This window comes from Microtus oregoni, unplaced genomic scaffold, assembly GCF_018167655.1.
Source record: "Microtus oregoni isolate MIOR12 unplaced genomic scaffold, Mior012 000001F_ref0000356, whole genome shotgun sequence".
In the NCBI taxonomy this organism is placed as follows: domain Eukaryota; kingdom Metazoa; phylum Chordata; class Mammalia; order Rodentia; family Cricetidae; genus Microtus; species Microtus oregoni.
The window spans coordinates 56,812,416-56,832,144 of NW_024543060.1; the positions used below are offsets into that span (position 1 = coordinate 56,812,416).

The 19,729-nt window shown below is 45.4% G+C and overlaps 1 protein-coding gene across 1 annotated transcript in view; it reads right to left on the reverse strand.

Annotated features, from left to right (window-relative positions):
- Positions 1-10,948: 10,948 nt before the first annotated feature.
- Hmga2 (high mobility group AT-hook 2) overlaps positions 10,949-19,729 on the reverse strand; it is a 113,863-nt gene continuing 105,082 nt past the window's right edge. Inside the window, exon 5 of the mRNA XM_041673895.1 lies at positions 10,949-11,099. Within this exon, the coding sequence (XP_041529829.1) occupies positions 11,052-11,099 (48 nt within the window). The 3' untranslated portion in view covers positions 10,949-11,051. The remainder of the gene's footprint in view (positions 11,100-19,729) is intronic.

A 19,729-nucleotide genomic window follows, 5' to 3' on the forward strand; every position in this document is an offset into this window, starting at 1 on the left:
AGGCAAAAGGAATCAAGTGTGTTTAGAAGAATCCCAGGAGGCAGAATTCCAGGCCAAGTTAAAGGAGACATAGGCTCAGGTCTAAAGTCAGGGGTCGGGGGATCAGGTGGTTCAACTGAATGTTGATCCCATTGTTCAAGTATATGGGATCAACATCTGGGAATAAAGTGTTCTGAAGCCTCTGAGGAGAAAGACTTCAGCAGGCTTGTTCCACAAAGAGTTATACGGCAATTGCAAACCCAGAAATCCTCCCAGAGAATGACACAGAAGCCGGCAGTCATGGTGCAACCTTTAGACCCAGCACTCAAAAGGCAGAGGCCGGCGGATCTCTTGATGTCGAGGTCAGCCTGGTCTACTGAGTGAGTTGTAGGACAGTCAGAGCTACATAGAGAAACCCTGTCTTGAACAACAAATGAAAACAGAAAAATCAAAACAACAAAACAACTACAACAACCAGATCACACACATACACACACAGCAGAAGAAAATCCAAGCACCCAAGAGAATTAAACTATCACTGTCTGACATCCAGAAAGACAGAACTGAGACAGCAAAGGTGAAGACATTATCAAGAAACAATACAAGAAAAATTTCAAGGTTAGCTACTGCTCAAGCACCCGCTTCCCTCCCAAGTCATCTAGAATGCTCTTTGCCACCGCCCCCTTCCCGTTTTCCACGGAATGTGTGCTGTATGTCTGGAGCTTCTCTCCCACCCCACACTGCCCCCCCCCAGAAGGTGAGCTTGCAGCTGTCACCACTTTCCTCTTCGTGTTGCCAGGCTTTATGTTTCCTTTGCCCCATCTCTCTGTTTCATTCTTCTACTTATTTTAGCATATTTCTTTGGAGTCTGTAGTGCCTGCTTTCCCACCCAAAAGACAACCTTTTACTGTTGAGGATAGACATGCCATACAGAACCAGCCTCTAAACCAGTGGTTTTCAACCTGTGGGTTATCCCTTTGGGGACTGAACAACCCTTTCACAGGGGTTGCCTAGGGCCACTGGAAAACACAGATATTTACCTTATGCTTCATAATAGTAGCAAAATGATTGTTATGAAGTGGCAACGAAAATAATTTTACGGGTGGGGTCAGCACACATGAGGAGCTATAGTAAAGCTAACCCAGCTAGCTCACATTAAAGCTGTGAGGGACTGGCACAGCTGCAGGAAGGTTGAGATATACGGTCCTAGAGCATTGTGCGTGCCTGGCATAGTGCATGCTCAGAAGTCGAAGTGGGGTGAATGATACACAAGAATTGGGTCGTTGCCAGCTGAGAAAGATGTCGTTCAATCATGCCCAGATGTCCTAGCAATAACAGGCTAGGTCTATGGTTTAGAACCAGGGCGGCAGCCAGGGGAAGAAACTGCTAAGGAATTAATATGTGTAGTTGCATTTGAAGGCTAGCATGAGTGTTTGGGGGTGGGAAGAAGCAAGCCACTGTTGGTTTTCATTAGAAGATTTTTTTTGTCAATGATTTGCTTTTTCACCAGATGTGTGTACTGTTGATTTAAAGCATGTACATGACTCTGCAAGCATTTTGTATGTATTTACTGTAAATATGTCATATCAACAACAATAAGAGCTAACATTTATTGAGCACTTATTACATGCTAGGCATTGTGCTAAGCTGTCTATGGATTATTGGAGAACATATGACATATCTGCTGTCAGTTTGTATGGATTGAAAACATCTGGACTTAACCTATGTAGGAGAAAAACCTCAAGCTCCAGATATAAATATCCAGTAACATAACCCTTCTGCTTATCAATCCTTATAACAGATATGAGTTTGTTATGCTTGCCCACATCCCTAAAATGGAAGGAGAAGGAGTATTGAGTAGGATTCTGTAGGACTGCAAACACCCTGTCAGCGGGATTTGCTGCGGGAAGACGTACACAGAGTGAAGGAGAACTGTGCGCGACCGCTTTGGCAAACATCTGTCAGTGCCGTCTGTCTGCCTTCCTCTGTCTTCCTCCCTGTGTTTCTCTCGCTGTCACTTAGCTGGATGTACTGACCTGCCTTTCAGGAAATCAGTGAGACTGTCGTGTGTGACGTGGCTTCTGAGGCTGTCATCTTAGAACCTCAGCTCTGATCTGAGCCTGGATATGTTACCGCAACAGCGCCATCCCCCGTTGATCAGGTACATGGGAAATCCACGCCACGGTGATTCTTTCCTCAACCAGTCTGATAGTGCGATTTAAATAATGCTACTCATTTAATAGAATTCCTTTGGCACAATTCTTTTTGTTTATAGTACAGACCTGTGGGGTCCTTGTTTCTCTTTGCTCATGTAACCTCTGTTCCACCACTTAGATGCTCGTTCCTTCACTGAGATGCGCCTTCTAGAAAACCATACTGTCTGTAAGGATAAAGTGCACTCTCCGCAGCGTACTATGACGGTATGTCATCTCATGTACTGACAGCCACTGTTTCAGCTCCTGTGGACCCAGAGGCTGGACTTTCTTTTTGAAATGGTCCAGAGGCCTTTCATTTTTACATCTGTTATCTGTGAATTCCTAGGGAACGTCTCCAGCAGTCCCAACTTCTTCCCACACGACACACACTCCACTGAGAGCTGGGTTTCAGCTGAGCCCAGGTGTCTTTCTCTCTGTCTTCCTCTCCTGATTTTTTCTTCACCCCATTCAGGTCATTACCTCAGCTCTTTGAGTGTTTCATACACTCAGTTAGTGTGTTACTTACTCCTCCTGGCACGCCTTCTTACCTGCTTGTTTACACCGGTGTCAACAGCATGCTGAGAGGCATTGTAGACCTTCCAGCTATGGTAACGGGGCGGTCCTTCTGGGTCAGTACCCATTTTCTTATTGTTTGAAAACACATCCTTCTTGGAGACTGTCTTAGAGTGTTCACGGCTGAGATTAGAACACCACGACCACAAGCAGCTTTGGAAGGGAAGGGTTTATTACATTTTCACCTCCTCAAACCAGTCCCTCGTCAAAGGATGTCAGTGCAGGAGCTCAACCAGGGCCGGACCTGGAGGTCAGAACAGATTCAGAGGCCATGGAAGGGAGCTGCTTACTGGCTTGCTCCTCATGTCTTGCTCAGCCTGCTTTCTTATAGTACACAGGGCCACCAGCCCAGGAATGGCACCACCTACAGTGAGCTGGGTCTTTCGCTATCAATCATCAATCAAGAAAATGCGCCATAGGCTTGCCTACAGACCAATCTAGTGGGGGCATTTTCTTAACTGAATTCCCTCATCCAAAGTGACTCCAGCTTGTGTTGGGCTGGCATAAAAGTAGCCCGCACAGAGACTGTTCTTTGTGATCAGAGGAACAACTCCATGTGTCCCAAGTGGCCTGGACACCGTACAATGGCGGCTCTCCTCTTCCCCTTAGTGTTTCTCATTGTGTCAAATGGCAATTGGATGGCAGTTCTTTTAGATCCGGCTCTGTTACTGCTGGAATGTGGCTCGGTGCCTGGTATATAGCAGGTGCCCAACAGGCATTGATTGGCTGAATGAGCAAACAGATGGGTTTTGGATAGGCTGGGAACTGGGATAGGCAGCACATTTTTACTAGCACGTTGAATTGCTGGTTTTGTTTTTCATAACAGTATTAAATTGGCCAGGGAGCCAGCTAAACATAATGGCTTTACGACTAAATTCATCTCATTGTAATAGATAATAGCCATAAACCAGCCTGCCTAGTACCTGATTCGAGAGACAAGGTCATGGGTAACAATCGAGCCTATGGATTTGGGGACTCAACTGGAGATGAAGGTTCAGGATCCTTAACTCTGGAGAACGTTGGGAATCCTGCAGCCAGCAGGCTTGTTGCAGTGCAGAACTACCATTGAGTATGTCAGAGCCTTTATTCTTCTTGTGCGTGGGTAGGTTTCTCAATGGGCTAGTGGGCCAGATTATAGTACTCCTTATCGCAACTGAAGATTTCCATTTGAAATTGCTAGGGGGTAGTGTGTGTGTGTGTGTGTGTGTGTGTGTGTGTGTGTGTGCTCGCACATACGATGTGCATGCAGGTGCACACAAGGGGGGGTATTCTTTCACTGGTTTCCCAAGAAGCCAACTTTGCAAACTCGAATTTTACTCCCAGGATAGAGTTAGACTAGAGATGTGCAGCCAAGAAAAGGTTCGGATTGCAGAGTTTGCCCAGGATCCCATACATATAGAGGTGTGAGGTAGTGAGGTACATGAGGGTAAGCAGGTAGCCCCCAATTCCATCCCAAATTTGATCAGTTGGGAAACATAGAAAAAGAAAGACTTGCCTTCTTTTTCACATTCCCCTTTTCTTCCCTGTTTGCACTAAAAATTCGATTATTTCTTACAAAATGGGCCCAGGATCCTTAGCATCCCATTGGTTACCCAAGGCAGGCTAATTTTGGTGAGGGAGGATGGGACAGGACATGGTAATTAGGTGGCCTAAAGCAAGTCCATAAAGGTCAAAGCCTGGCTGCGGAAGGGCAGCCAACTAAGCTGCATTTGGTGGGTGGGCTACAGCTGGAAGCTGGAATCTTCAGGGCTGACGGGAGGAGGGGACCACCAAGAATCCCGACACTGAAATGCGACAATGGATCCCAAGCGAAGCCGCAGTTAGGAGGCTGGAGCAGTCAGAGCCAAGGACGGATTATACTGGAGAGTAGAGAGGGAGCCTTCTCCTCCTCGGGGACCCTGAGAGACGTCATAGCAGGGCAGGCAGTTGGTGTGCTGCTGAATTTCTCAGGAGTGGCTCCTTGTGGTACCAGTTCCAAGGAGATCAGAAGTACCAAGCACATAGGGGAAAAAGAGTGTCACATATCATGGTGTCCATCCTTGCAGTGTGCAAGCTGAATGGTGCTTGGAAACCTTGCATGTCCTGATCATGATCTTGGGTTTCTCTGCGTGCAAGGTCAGGGATGACTGATAGCTAGGGACAAAGGCAAGCTTTAAGCTTACACAGGCACCAGGAGGGTAACAAATACTAGCTAATACTGGTTCTTAGGAGTGTTTTACTGGCATGGACTTCGTTATTTGCCATCATAGAGATTTGAGCAATGTCCTTGGACTTCTGTCACCACCTTTTTGGAAAGGAATTGAACCACACGCCTTGCTCAGAACATGAATCGGAACGATGACACTTAATGACAGCTCCTCAGCTTCAGTACTGACTGATGTAGCTCGACAGGTAGCCGTCCCCAATCAGGGATGCTGCCTGGCTGGACAGGAGCTGAAATCGCCAACTAGTGCAGAAGGCTCCTGTTCCCTCCCATCTTTCTGGGTTCTCAGGTCAGTAGTCACACTGGTTCTCTAGTTACCCGTGTCCCATGGCAGCTTTCTTCCTCCATGATCTGGGCTCTGGCAGTTCACTTAGTCTTAGTGAGTAGCTACATTGTGAGCCATGAGAAGCAGTGCATGGCTTGCCTTGGTCTTTCCACATGGGCTTCTTCTTGTTCACCCAGCTCCACGAAGCTTTATCATGGACTGGCTTGCATCCTAGGCTCACCCTGGTTGGAGCGCCACTCAGTTTCTGCTCTTGTTGTTATTCTGTTTCTATTTTTCTTGTGCTTCTAAACCACCTACCATGTCTGAATTCACCGAATAGTTGAGTGCCCTTGGTGCTATTAGAAATACACCTCCCCCATATAGCTACACTCATAGGTGAATGGCACGTGGCCTGTATGTAAGTCATTGTGCTGCCCCGGGAGCCCTCTGTGGTGGGAACCTTACGTTCTTCTGACGGGGCTGAAGATAGTTTGTTCTTAATACTGGGTGCGCCCAATTTTCAGAGCACCACCAGTCTCCTTGGAATCTGCCCCTTTATCGGTAGTCTTAACACTGTGGGCAAGGGTAGAGTCCACTTACTTTCATCGCCCCAAACATCAAGTGCACATAAGAACTCCACTGTCACTCAACTGCACTGGGTCATTTCTTTAGGACACGATCCTTGAATTTATATATAAACTTAGGTTTCTTCAACAAAACTGCCATGAATGTGTTTTCATTGTGTGAAGACAATGCTTTAATTAAAAGATACCTATTTCAGAGGTCATTTAGTGAGTCTCACCTCTGGAATGGAAACATTTTATTTTATTGTTGTTTGTTTTTCGAGACAAGTTTTCTCTGTGAAATAGCCCTAGCTGTCCTGGAACTTTCTCTATAGACTAGGCTGGCCTCAAACTCAGAGATCCACCTGCCTCTGCTTTCCAAGTGTAGGATTAAAGGCGTGTACCAGCACCGTCCAGTTAAAACATTTTATTTCAATAACTTATTTATCCTAATCTGTATATCCATGTATTCTTTGATACTCTCTAGTTTCCAGCCAGTGATTCTCTTTATTTGTTAAAAATACTAGTTCCTTGTTATATTGTTTTTCTAATAAAAATGAGATTAAGCATGGATTATGATAAATGTACATGGTTAGCCTTTCTTCTTTGGGGCTGAACTAAGGATAGAGGTGACCGTTCACTCTAGGAAGAATGGCTTTCCGCCTCTGGTCTTTCACAACTTCTTCCCTTCCCAGTTGGCCTGACCTTCTCTTCATGTGGTCTGTACTGAAACCATTTCTATATCCACACAGTGCTTCCAATGATGGACATCTGGAAACATCACTTCTTGGTCTAGGACCTATCACAACTGGGTACCCCCATAAATGTTAGCTGTGAGAATGAAACAGTCTGATTTAAAATTCCCAACAGGAGCTATCTTAGAGAAGGACCCCGTCTTAGAAACAGACTTCCTTTTGAAGGCGCTAAATGAAGAAAGAATGTAGTAATCACACTTGTAGCACAAACTGGGGGCTTTAGCTTTCAAAAAACAAAACAAAACAACAACAACAAAAAACCCTATAATGAAATGTAGATATGATCTTGACCATCGTGGGGCCATTCTGGGTCTGTTAACCTGCTAATTGTTTTAATAGAATCACGGAACGATCATGGGAGACTCCAGCAGCTTTTGTTTCCTAGCCATGTCCCCAAACCTCCGAAAGTTTCTCTAAATGGCACCTCAAAAATAGTTGACTTTCTACTTCCCTTTCTCTTTTATTACTATTCGGTATGGGTGGGGTGTGTATATGGTGTTGTATATGTGCAGACGTGTGAAAAGGTGCACACCAGGGGTCTCTTTAGTTACTGCTCTATTTCAACATTAAGAGTAATTTTATGTTTGGTCTGCATGCGTATCTGTGCGCCACTTACATGCCTGGTGCCCAAAGAGGCCAGAAAATGGCGCTCAATCTCTTGGAGCTGGAGTTAAAGATGACTATAAACAGCCATGTGGGGGTTGGAGATTGAATCCCACTTCTCTGAAAGAGCAGCCAGCTGAATCTGCTAACTGCTGAAACATCTCCCCAGACCCTCAGCATTATTTTCTCGAGATAGGGTTCTGAAGCTCACTGTTTGGATAGGTGGGCTGGTCGGTGAGCTCCACAGAATGGCCTGCTTCTGCGCCCCCACTTTCTACCTTCAGGCTGGCCTTTCCGGTGTGCACTACTGTGCTCAGCCTTTTCAAAGTTAATTTTTAAAATGTTATGTGTGTATGTTTTCCTGCATGTATGTATGTGTACCATGTGCATGCCTGGAGCCAGAGGAGGCCAGAAAACAATATTAGATCCCCTAGAATTGAAGTTAACAGATGGTGGTGAGCTACCACGTAGGTTCTGGAAGCTGAATCCAGGCCCCCTAAGAGAGCAGCAAGTGCTTTTAACTGCTGAGCCGTCTCTAGCCCAATGGTTCAGCTTTTTACGTGGGTTCAGGGGATCCAAACTTGGGTCCTCATACTTGAGAGGCAGACATTTTATTGACTGAGCCATGTCCCTGTCCCCCCCACCCCCCGCGGTTTCTCAAAACAAACCTTGTAGGCACTAGTCCTGAGACTGTGGTACAGTCTATTCCCACCCATTCTTTCTCAGCTGGCTTCCTGTGGAATTCAAGGTCAGGCCAGTTCAGGTAAGTTCGGCCATATGGTGGTGTAAAAGAACTATATTTTAAATCACACTCCATGGGATACACTCCAGGGTAAACCGGACGGGCTGTGGATATCTCCCATCATGTCCAGGTTTATTAAACTTTCTTATTCACGTAACGGAACTGCGACAAAGAACAGGAATCCAAACACATGGGGACCACAGAGGCTGTTATGTTTATTGTGCAGAAAGTCAGTGATAATCCACTAGAGAAGCATTCCCACAAGCAAGCATCAAAGTACAGTCACAGACAGCGATTCTACATGAGGACAGAGCGTGAAGCCAGAGGACGCGCACAGGAACAGGGAGAGTCGACTGCGGTTAACTGTCTTGATGCGTTTCTCCTGTGAACGTGGCTAAGTTGCAGAAATGGCAGAGAACTCAGATGTCCAGTCTTAGCTGTGACCAACAACAGTAAAAAACAGTCTTATAAAATTTATCTCCCACAAAAATAAACTATATATATAAAAATTTTATGATGTTCTCACTGTTCCATTGGACACAAGCCTTTTTTTCTTTTTTTTTTTTCAGTATGAAAAATGAGGTATACTGGGACGTTAGAGGTAGTAGCGTGTTTTGATTGTACAACATACAGGAAATAAAGAGTAACTTCATTAGAGATGGAGATGGCTCGGTGTGCCGAGCCTGGCCAACGTGAGGAGCTGCTGTGTTTTTTAGGAGCTGGCCAACGAGGTTTCTAAGAGACCCATCTAAAGATACAACATGGGGATGGGATTTTATGAGCCACTGTTGATTTGCTTATTTAATACGCAGTGAACGGTCACGTTCAGTTTTAAGTCTCTCCATAGCTCCTTCTGTGAGGCACCACAGTGAGCGACCGGCCGGTCTCAGCAAGGTATGTGGCTCTGAAATGACCTCCCTGAAATGGCTACGAGAGAGACACGGTTTTGTGTGTTTGTTTCATTTGGCTTTCGTATTGAGAGTCACACTGACACAAGCCTTCATGGGAAACTACTTCCTGGCCCAGTGGATAACACCGTGAGAAAAGTCAGCGCACTTAGGAGGAAAGAAAGGCACAACGATTCGACACAAGAAGCGTTCAAAATAAACCTGCTTGAGACATTTTACAAAACTCACATTGTGTAGCATACTTGAAAATATCCGTCAAGCATTATTCTTATAGGCAACTAATCTTCAAAACCTATTTTATCTTCTGATTGCATTAGGCACAAGCAGACCTGTTTGTAGATCACCTACAAAGTTTCAAGTTTCTTTGATGTTGGCTTGATTTATCCATTCATTTTTTTTTTTTGCAAAAGTATGTAAAAAATGTTCTTTTCTATCAAGTGTCTATGTTACAAAAAATAGTTTTGACGAGGGCTAGGGGAAGTTTGAACTATTTCAAACATCGGAAGAAGAGAAAGAATGCTGTTCCTTTTGAAGTTGGAGGTAGGTCCTTGCAAGTCAATTCATCCATTTCTTTTAACATTTTGTTTGAGGTACAGACTGGTAGAGTGATATTTGAACACTACAGACAAATCGCGTGTGTACTTGGGTGTGCATGCGCGTGTGTGATGTGTGTGTGTGTGTGTGTGTGTGTGTGTGAGATACGATGAGGTGTCACTGAGGAAAATTATCCTTAAGAACTAGGAGCGGCTTGAGTAAAAAGTGTTTCAAATTAATGTAGCAATCTAGCAGGGAAGCTGCAACAAGCATCTGTAAAATTTTAATTTAAAAAAAAAAATCACAGAATCATGCATAGCCACGCTGAGACAGAGTAAGAGTGTGTCTTTGACAAGAATGACGGGGAACCGTGGGTGATGGAACTGCCTGTTCCCGTCAGTGCTTTTCTGTCTTGCAGGGCTCGTGCCTAGCAGCGGGTAACAAGTGCAGGACTGCACGATCACTGTAGCATTCAGAGGTAGTAGTGAGAACTGGGGAATCATTGCATCTCTGGTTAAAAGTGCGGCTTGAATGCAGAGACGGCAGACCGAACCGAGACAATGCGCCCCGGCTGGCCGTCTGTGTCAAAACAAATGGATTACTTGAAGTAACGCACAGGCTTCGTTTGAGGTAATGGCACTGCGGTCTTTCACGGAAACCGTACACAAGGAAGAACGAGAGAAAAGAGAGAGGACAGAGAGGCAAGGGAGGGGGAGGGAAAGGTGGAGAGCGAGCGAGAGCTTTTTTTGCTTTTGAAAAATATTGTCCTTTAACTACATAGCAAAAGAAATGTCTATTTGCTCTTCTCACCGCATCACTTGGGTGAGTTCATCAGGCACGGTACTTTCTCATTAAATTCCAAAAAAGGGTAACTTTAACTTGTCTAGGAGGCTTCGAGGCTGACACGTGTCCTTTACTGACAAGTGTCGCTTACTGCTAAGTGGCTTTTGGCTGTGTAGTCTCCCTAAGAGGGAAAGAATGCTTGTGGGTGCGTCACTCCCGTTGACGTGTGTGAGCCCATAACCACGGGAGCCGACAGTTATTATTTGTTTACTTCCCTTTTTGAAAAAAATGAGCATCACCTACTCTGGTTTCCTAGCTGAATGAAAAGATACACCGGCATTTTATCTTATTTAGAATTAAAAGTAAAAAAAAAAAATCATCAAGTAAGTGTCTACAAGATTATACACAAAGGAGGGTAGTATCTAGTTCTTATCTTTGGTGTCCTAAGCAGACGATTCACTATGATTAGGGTAGGGTGGTATCTTGGCGGACTGCACAGAGTCACATACAATGCTTTTCTTATACGAATGCTCCCGGTCACTAGGGTGACCTGTTAGGGTTTGGATGTCGTGACTGATTAAGCCCAATACAGAGTTTTTCTCCACCACCCACCCTTGCTTATCAGATCCACAAACTATTAGTAGGTTAAGGAAAGAGAAAACAGTCATTACAAGTTGCATTGTTAAAACTGTGTCCCCCGTGTTTACAGCAGTTTTTCACTAAACCTGGGACTGTGAAGGGGTTACAAAGAAAGTGATTAATATAGTCCTTCTCAAGGTTATGTGATTTCTCCCGCCCCACCCACCCCCACCCCTCGCCCACCCCGCCCCCGCCCCGCCCCGCAGAGAGTGGAAAGACCGCAGCAGTAGAGAGTAAGTGGTCACTGCAGTGTCTTCTCCCTTCGCAAGATCCAACTGATGCTGAGGTAGAAATCGGCTGTCGGCACCCTTAATCCTCCTCGGCAGACTCTTGCGAGGATGTCTCTTCAGTTTCCTCCTGCAACACAAGAGGGCAGGTGGGTTAGGCCTTGCTCCAGAACCACACTCACCCTCCGCCAGGCAAAGGCTGAGCTTGCTCAGCTAGAGCCGGCTGTGACACTCCCCGCCCTGTGTTCCCAGGCTCCTGACCTGCGAGCCTTTGAGGAATCAAGGGGTTGCTTTCTTCCCAGGACTGCCTTTAGTCACTGTTGACTTAAGGCATCATGGTTTTGCTGGTCAGCAAATTCAATTGTTTGCACCCTGGATAATGTGTGATCCCCTAGAAGCCCTACTCACCAAGAAAGAAGAGATTTATTCCCCCCCCCGCAACAGCTTGCCAGTTATTGGTTTTTAAAAATTGGCACAATTAGTCTTAAGAACAATGTTGAGGAAAGCGAGCCCACCCACCAGATACCTGCAGAGGGAGCCGGTTCTGTTTTGGTGTTTGCGAGATTCACTTTCACAGACAGGAAGGTCCAGGATGTAGAAAAGCGACATACCCAGGTTCCAAGGCAAGTAGGGACAGGTTTGGGTCATAACTACAGTTGTGCTGGTTGGTGTAGGGCTTTGCCGAATCGGTGGGAGAGCAAGAGCAGAGGGGCACTCTGAGTGCGCTGCCTCTGAGAGCTATTTCCTAATTCTTACATTTATTAAAGCCCATTTAGAGACAACGAGCAAAGTTTGACATTACTGCTCGATCTCGATACTAAATCCGTCAACATCAGGCAAACATTTAATGGTGGGCCAGCCAGGCAGGGAAAACCTAATATATATGTTTTTTTTTCAGAGCCTGTCCTCCATATAAATTTAATTCCTCCCCCCCTCTTTTTTTTCTTCATTCCTTGTGGCTCTGGAATTTGTTGGGGTTCTGCAAGCTGGTGTGAGCTACAAAGTCCTTTTAACTTTTGCTTACTTAACAAACCTGCACTACCTTTCAGGACATGGGTGGTAAAGCGGAGACAATAAACAGCTCCGATAAAAAGTGTCATTAGAGGGGGGTTGATTTTTATCAAACGCTGCCAGTTGTCTCCAAAGGCAGCCTGTGAAAAAGATCTGGGAGAGAGGTAAACATTTACTCCGGCAGCCAATGGAGCCCCTGTGAGAATGGCCAGCTTACAACAGCTTATCCAGCCTTCATACTTTAATAGATTTGGTTTTCCACATGGCTTCATTTTGTCTGGGTGGCTAACTGACACAATTTATACTTCTCTTCCTCTACCAGGTCACTACAGAATACCACTCAGTAAAACATGCCTTAGAGTCTGTCTGTGCTACAGGACCAAACTTCCATTCATTAGTGTCTGAAACACTTCAGCTGTGAAGGGCTTCTTAAATGTTACCATGTGTGAAGCGGCTTCTTCACAAAAGTAGCAAACGGTCGGCTGGGCTGGCTGCTCGTGCCCGCCCTTGAATGCGCGCGCGCGCGCGCGCACACACACACACACACACACACACACACACACACACGGCCATGGAGCTTCCACCCTGTTTTTTTCTTTCCCCACAGCCCACCACTTCTTATAAGTCAAAGGCTGAGAGATCTGTAAATCCAGGGAATAACACACGTGCAAATGAAAGGATTGCAGCGTAAAGACTAGAATCTCGGCAGCATCAAGTCACGGGAGTTCACACCGGCTTTGTTTAGTCTGCTTTTGGTTTTGTGGGAAATGTGTAACGCATGAAGCTACCTCCCTTCTCCTCCCAGGCCGCCAAACTGAGGGCTTCACATCTTGACAAGGCAACAGGCCACGACTCCGAGGTTCTCTGTGGAGTCCTGGTTAGGAAGGGCAGATGGGAGAGAGGCGAGCCGGGGATCAGCTGCCCTGTGACCCTGGTTTTTCACTTAATATTTAAATTCCAGAAAGTCACTAAACTGTTTGGCAGACACCCTCTTTGTCCCCTCCAAAGGACTCACTTCTCAGAACATGAGGTGTGGGCTCACGTTAGGTTGTTCCCTTGGAAGAGGCCACAGCATTTTTACTCGACCCTCTCATAATGAGCAGAATCCCCCACCCCGCGTTGAGCTATGGCTTTTCTATTTCTATCAGCTTGAGGATTGGGATGAAAACAGCATTCCTCAGGCCACGAACTTATCGAGACCTTGCACTACATGGGATGTGATTGGTTTTATCGGACATTCCCAGGAGCCTTGTTTGATATGAGCGCCTGGAAATCCTGATAGTGAAATCCCTTAGACACAACTCAGCCCCAAACGACGGCCCCTTGTTTCTTTTCCTTAGCCTTTCTTAACATAACACGGGGAGCAGTTTTCTTTATGTATCTTTCCTCTGACCTTGAAATTCTTTTACTGGTAACTATCAATTAAGACTGGGAATTTAACGAGGAGGTCAGGGTGGGAAGTCTCACCCCGTTAACTGTGGGGTGGCAATGTGGCTGTCATGTGTTCAGCACGGTGGGCTTCTCAAAGGCTCGGCGGAGAGCTTCTTTCTTGGCACAGCCTCTGCTGGCCTCCCTCCAAAACAAGGCCAAGGCATAAATGGGGGTGACACTGGCAGAGGGTGGCCCTTCCCAACTCCACTGGCTTCTGTTCTCCTCTCTCTGCTGGTCTGTGTGTGGCTGCCCTCCTGCCGAGAGGAAAAGCGACCTTGGTCCTGCTCTCACTAGGCCTCACCTCGCAAAGATCAGAACAAGGGAATTCTGTGATAAGCAGCCATCTCTGATGTCCCCAAAAGGAAGACTATCACCACCACAGAGAAATTCCCATCAACCCTCAGGCTCAGTTCTCATAGCAGATGTGGCTGTGGACTGTGGACCACAGCTTGTATCCCAAGATGTGTACCTTAAGGATGGCTTCACACCTGCAACACATGGCCCAAGGAATTTTAAGTACTGTAACTCCCCATGGCAGCCTTGAAGTACTAAATAGATTAAAATGCTGTGTCTAAGAATAGCAAACATCCTATTAGGGGCTGGTTGGTGGGGTAAGACAGTCAAACAGTGGCACTCTGGTCAAAGAAGGATCCCTGTTTAGGATGGTCCTTGGGGATGTAGGTTTGCACAGTGACATGTTTATGGGCAGGTCTCGCTAAAGCCCTTGAATCCTGAACACATCCTGTTTTTCACACAGCTACTTGAGGAAGACAACCAAGGATACACCAAGCTGGCTTAAATATGCGAGTGTTTCCAGCAGAAAACTGATGGGAAGGAGGGGGTGGAGTTTATATATATAATATACATAACTATCTTTTGTTATACATAACAAAAAATTGTACCCATTTTTGCCTTGATTTTTCTCTCCTTCATGTGGAACTCTGTCATTGCTTTGAAAGCTTGCCAATGCAATCCCTACGATATAGTTTGCATATGGTCCTTAGAAGTTGGTTCCACAACACGTTCATACCCTTGGGCGTACGTTAAGGGATTTTAGAAAAGGAGAATAGCATGGCGCCCAAAGCTAATTCTTGGTAGTTAGTGCGAGGATGACTTGGTATAGGCAAGGATGCGAACTACAAGGAGCTTAGTGAAAAATAGAGCTTGAGTCATGTGGTGGTGGCACACGCCTTTAATCCCAGCACTCAGGAGGCAGAGGCAGGCGGATCTCTGTGAATTTGAGGCCAGCCTGGTCTACGAGAGCTATTCCAGGACAGGCTCCAAAGCTACAGGGAAACCCTGTCTCGAAAAAAAAACAAAACCAAAACTTAAGTTCTGAAGGAGCAATAAGTAGCAGGTCTGTCATGGAGAGACCTTCTTGCAAACTTGGTGGCGGATGACATCACTCTGCTTTATGATATTTGTGGTAAGGAGGGCAAAAATCACACGAGTTCACATTGGTGCTAATAAACCTCTGTATGCATTTTCTTGATTGCAAAGAATTCTGCCCGTGTTTCTGCACACAGTGCGGCAGACCATTTATGCTCTGCCCCCATCCAGCCCACAAAGGGCTGAAGGGCCACAACAGTGCAATGACATTTGTAGACACATAAATATTCAAGGCCAGGCTTCCCAGGAGAGAAGTAGAGGATTCTCCTCCTTGGCTTCAAAGAGCAGGCAGCAGCCTTGCCGGTTTTATCTGAAGGACCCACAAGACTATAAAGTCAAGGTTTTCTAACCTTTTTTCCTTTCTTCTGCCCTAGAGTTTGACTCCAAATGGCCTGAGACTGTGTGATTTCCTGAAAAGTGATTATTTCCTCCAACTATGAACATTGGGCAGAAGATTTTGAAAAGCCATGTGAAGTGGAACATATATAAACTATGTAACCTGTTAAGTGAAATGGTGAGCATGCTGGGAGGGGAATATGTCTTTCAAAACAAGATTTACAAAACTGGGCTATCAAGACACCAATCTTTCTTAGTGCTACATGTATTTAATAATACATAACTATTAGGTCCACCTCGTGTATGCCACCTTCCACCAAATGAAGCTGTTTTTTGAGTCTTACTAGGATGTTAGATATAAAGAAGGCTAATCTTAGAGGTCCCTGACCACAGCCACCAATCGCGGCACTAGGAGGTTGGGTAATCAACATCATTTTCATTGTGGGAGACCAGAGAGGCCAATACCTATCCTGTTCACTGTATGGTTTGCGACAAAAGGGTGCCAAACACGTGAGAAACATCCTATTGGATGGGCGTGGAGAATGTTGATTATTAACCCAGTCAACTAGTCTCTGTTTGCTTCTAACCTGTGATTGAATAACAGAGTTTTGAGGGGAAAGAAAAAAAAAACTGCTGTTAAATAATTCTCCATTGAGAAAAGAGAAGGCATCGTAGGTTCTCACAAAGCATGTCTTTGTGGCCAAGCACTGAATCTAGGGTGCAGCCCTGCATTCCCTCTCCCCTTTTTATTTCTTGTTTTGAGACAAGGCCTTGCTAAGTTGTCCAGACTGGGTTGGTAGCCCAGGCAGGCCCACTTCATTCTCATGGAATTACAGGCCTGCTCTATGATACGTAAAATGCACCCTTTGTCTTGTTCTGCCATGGAAAAGTCTTCCAACAGAGGCAGCACTGGTCCCTCTGATGCCAAGCATCTCTCTGCCCTGGGATCAAGGACTAGTTAAAAAAAAAAATCCTGAGACGGGAACTCGCATTTTTCACACAGAGAAATCATTTCATATACAAACTACTCGCAGATTTCAGAAGGCATAATTTCTGACGACCACGGACTCTTCCAGTTTTCCCATTCTTAGGACAGGCGCCTTGCGTGTGAAAATAACCGAAGACATGGCAAAAGGGTTCACGTCTGAAGGAAAGCATCCAGGAAAAACCTCTCACATTGCCCATGTTCTCATTTTGATACAAAGTAATTTTAAAATATGGCTTGGGTGAAGTCCGCTTGATGGTTGAGTACAGACTTGTTTATTGGTGACACAGCCAGGAGAAACCCCTTTCCTTCCATTTCTTTGCATAACTTTGAGTGGCGCTGTATTTATTGCTAAGCAACAGAACATTTCCAGAATATTGGCAATTGCACCAATATTTCTCATTATCCTGAGCTTTTTCTCTTTCATTTTTTTTAGATTTTTTAAAAAATTTAATTCTATTTTATGCATGTGTGCTCTGCATGTCGTCCTTCCTGCGCAAAGAAGGCATCAGATCCTGTTACAGATGGTTGTGAGCCACCATGTGGTCGCTGGAAATTGAACTCAGGACCTCTGGAAGAGCAGCCAGTGCTTTTAAGGCCTGTGCCATCTCTCCAGCCCCTCTCCCCTGTTTGGGCACATGTTCGGATTACTTTGTGAGTGTGTTCATGCATGCATGTTTGCACGTATCTGTGTGTGCATGCACACTAGAGTGCACAAGTATGCACGTGCATTGGAGGCTAGAGGGTGTTGTCTTGTCGAGGCGGCTGTCCGCTCAGCTGCTCTCCCGCTCCTCTCTGAGGCTGGGATTTCCAGCATGCTGAAATGCCCACTGAATATTTGCATGAGTTCTGGGGATCTGAGGTCTGGTCCTGACATTTGTGTGGCAAGCAATTTAACCACTGAGCTCTGTCTTTGGTCCTCCTCTGAGTTTTGGCTTTGAATAATACTAAAAATATCAATAATCATAATAGATTAACAGGTAATTCTCATTCAGCAAACTTTTGAGGATTCAACAGCCCTGTCCTGCCTATAGCCCAGTCTAGTCTGCCACAGATGACTTGCTCAGAAAGACCAGGCTGGAAGGCTCACTTCTATTTATTCTATATTTAGTGTGTGCTGGCAAGTGTGGAAGATAATTTAGATACGTGATAAATATTTGGACTTGATCCAGCTTACATCAAAGTGCAAAGGAATGGCCATCTGTGATGCGAACGGGAGGAGCTGACAGCATTGTTCTTCCCTGGGTAGGCTGAGTCACATGGCTAAGGAGTCGAGCTTAGAAAAAAATAAGCCCACAACAATAACAGCAACAAAATTCCAGCAAATGTGTCCAGTCCAGAAACACTGAATTTGTCTCCGTGGAGTTTTGGAAATTGTCCTTATTGAGTGGCGTCCTTTGGCATCTGTCAGAGGCTACCTCACGGCTGTAGCCAATCCCAGACGAGAAGCAGCTGGCCTCCCCCTGCCCACTGTACTGGGGCAGTCAGCTAAGCTCATTACTCCATCTGTTTAGGGTTAATGATCAGGATGGCTTCTCTGAGCCTCCTCTGCCCTCCGCCTCCAGGGCTGCTGTGCCCTTGAGCTGACTTAACACCACACGTTCAACTTTGCTCTCTCTTTTTCCCTTGACCTCTGCCATGCCAGGGGTCAGAGGTGAAGTCAGAAAGTATTTCCTCTACAACAAAACATCGGTGCTCAAGGAAGTCTTTGATGGAAACCTTCGTGTTTGCCACTTGGTACCAAGCATTTATTGGCTCACAAAATGTTTTACCAGCTTGAAGGAATGTAAGCAGGGAAACAAATCAATCAGTCCCCTTTATGGCTTAGGTGGGTAAATCACAGGCTCCCGAGTGAGCCGACTGGTGGCGGTAAGTCTGATTTATGAGGAACCTTTTACTGCGTTTTGGCTAAGGTACCGCGTAAAAGGTGAGTGTCGGAGTGAGAAGGCTCTCTTCTCTCCCTCCGTCCTCCTTCCTTCTTTGTGTGTCTCGACTAGAAGCGCCCAGTAAAAATGCCTTCTTTGAGAAGAATGTGCTGGCTGTAATCCATCAACTTGCTTGTCCCCCCAAATGAAATCTCTCATTTTGCTCCAAACAATGTTTAGGTTGTCTGCAATATAAACATCCTTAAAACTGCCCTTGAAGTTTCTGTAAAAACATTCAACATTTTGGAAGGGGGAGGAGACCACGTGAAAATGGAGGTTTTTGGAGACTCCATTTTTGGAGATCCCAGCTGCACACCTCACACAGAAGGTGCCTACAGGTAAGAAATCTATGCTGGAGTGGAACGTTTTGTTCCCATTCTTTCCCAAGTCTCCTGATAGGAAATTGAAGAGAGAAGGCTTTTTCCCGTTTTGCTAACTCATGGAGAGCTTACAAACGAACACTGTGTCCTGAATGCTGGGATGTTGTGAGAAATGAACCTAAACAAAAAGCTCGTTTTCCCTTCGATGTGCAAAATGTCTGAATTACATAGAAGGGGCCACTTCTAATCTCCATTGAGCGTGTTAAAATGGGAACAATAAGACAGAGGAGCCAGTGGAAACTTCCAGAAGGTAGGGTTAAAGACAAAAACTGGAGGGGGAAAGTTCCCTCATGAAATAGTAATAACTCTAAAGAGCTCCTTCACTCTGGAGCTAACTTTTGAATGTATATGGTTGAGGGCTTTCTTTGCCGACAAATTCGCTAATTTCTAGCGATTTCTAATTAGTTAGTTTCTCTCATCTATTGTTTACTTTATTACTTTAAAATACAAAGTAAAATTTCTAGTAAGCCTTGTTTCCTGTAGTCTGGGAACTTACGGAGAGCTGGTGTGAGCGCTGCAGACAACTTCCTCTTCAGAGTCAAGGGGATGAGTTCTTGCCCATAGAACCGCGCAACAGACTTTTGGTTTGCAATTCATGGCACCTGGTGCATTTTCCCAACTCAGCCCCTCCACAGCAGAACTTGCCTCAAACTTTTATAAACACACATGCTTATAAATACACACACATATGCTGAGACGGCATCATGCGGAATTTGCCCCCTCAGAGTGACCTTTTGTTGCTTTTTATCCCGGGGAGTTGTAAGCATTCTTTACCACAGGGCCTCTCGTGACTCTGTATCCATGTGACGGACAAAAAATGAAGGTGACTCCAACGACTTTCATCTTAGGACAGGACTTAGCAATTGCTATACAATTTCCCTCAATTTAAAAATCATCTTAAAAAGATGCAGTTGAAACGTTAGGTAAAAGGGGGACCATTTTGAATGAATAAAAACTTAAAGATTTTGAAAACGCAAATCTTGACATACAGAAACACCTACCAGCCAAAACTAAGCTAGAACATCTTCTCCTCCCCCATACTATGATCGTCTCCTCCCCCATATTTTGATCTTCTCCTCCCCATACTATGATCTTCTCATACTTTTCTGAGAAGTAGGGAACGGTCATTGTTATTGGGCCGCTTTTCCCTGACGGATACACAGGACCCAGTTCAGGAATGGAGTTCAGGGATGGCCAGAAGGAAGCACTCTGGTCATATGCATGGCGATCTCTTTACTTTTCAGGTGACACACTTAATTTTGCTAACTGTCAGCGCCTCAAGGCAGGACCTAAATGCCACCCC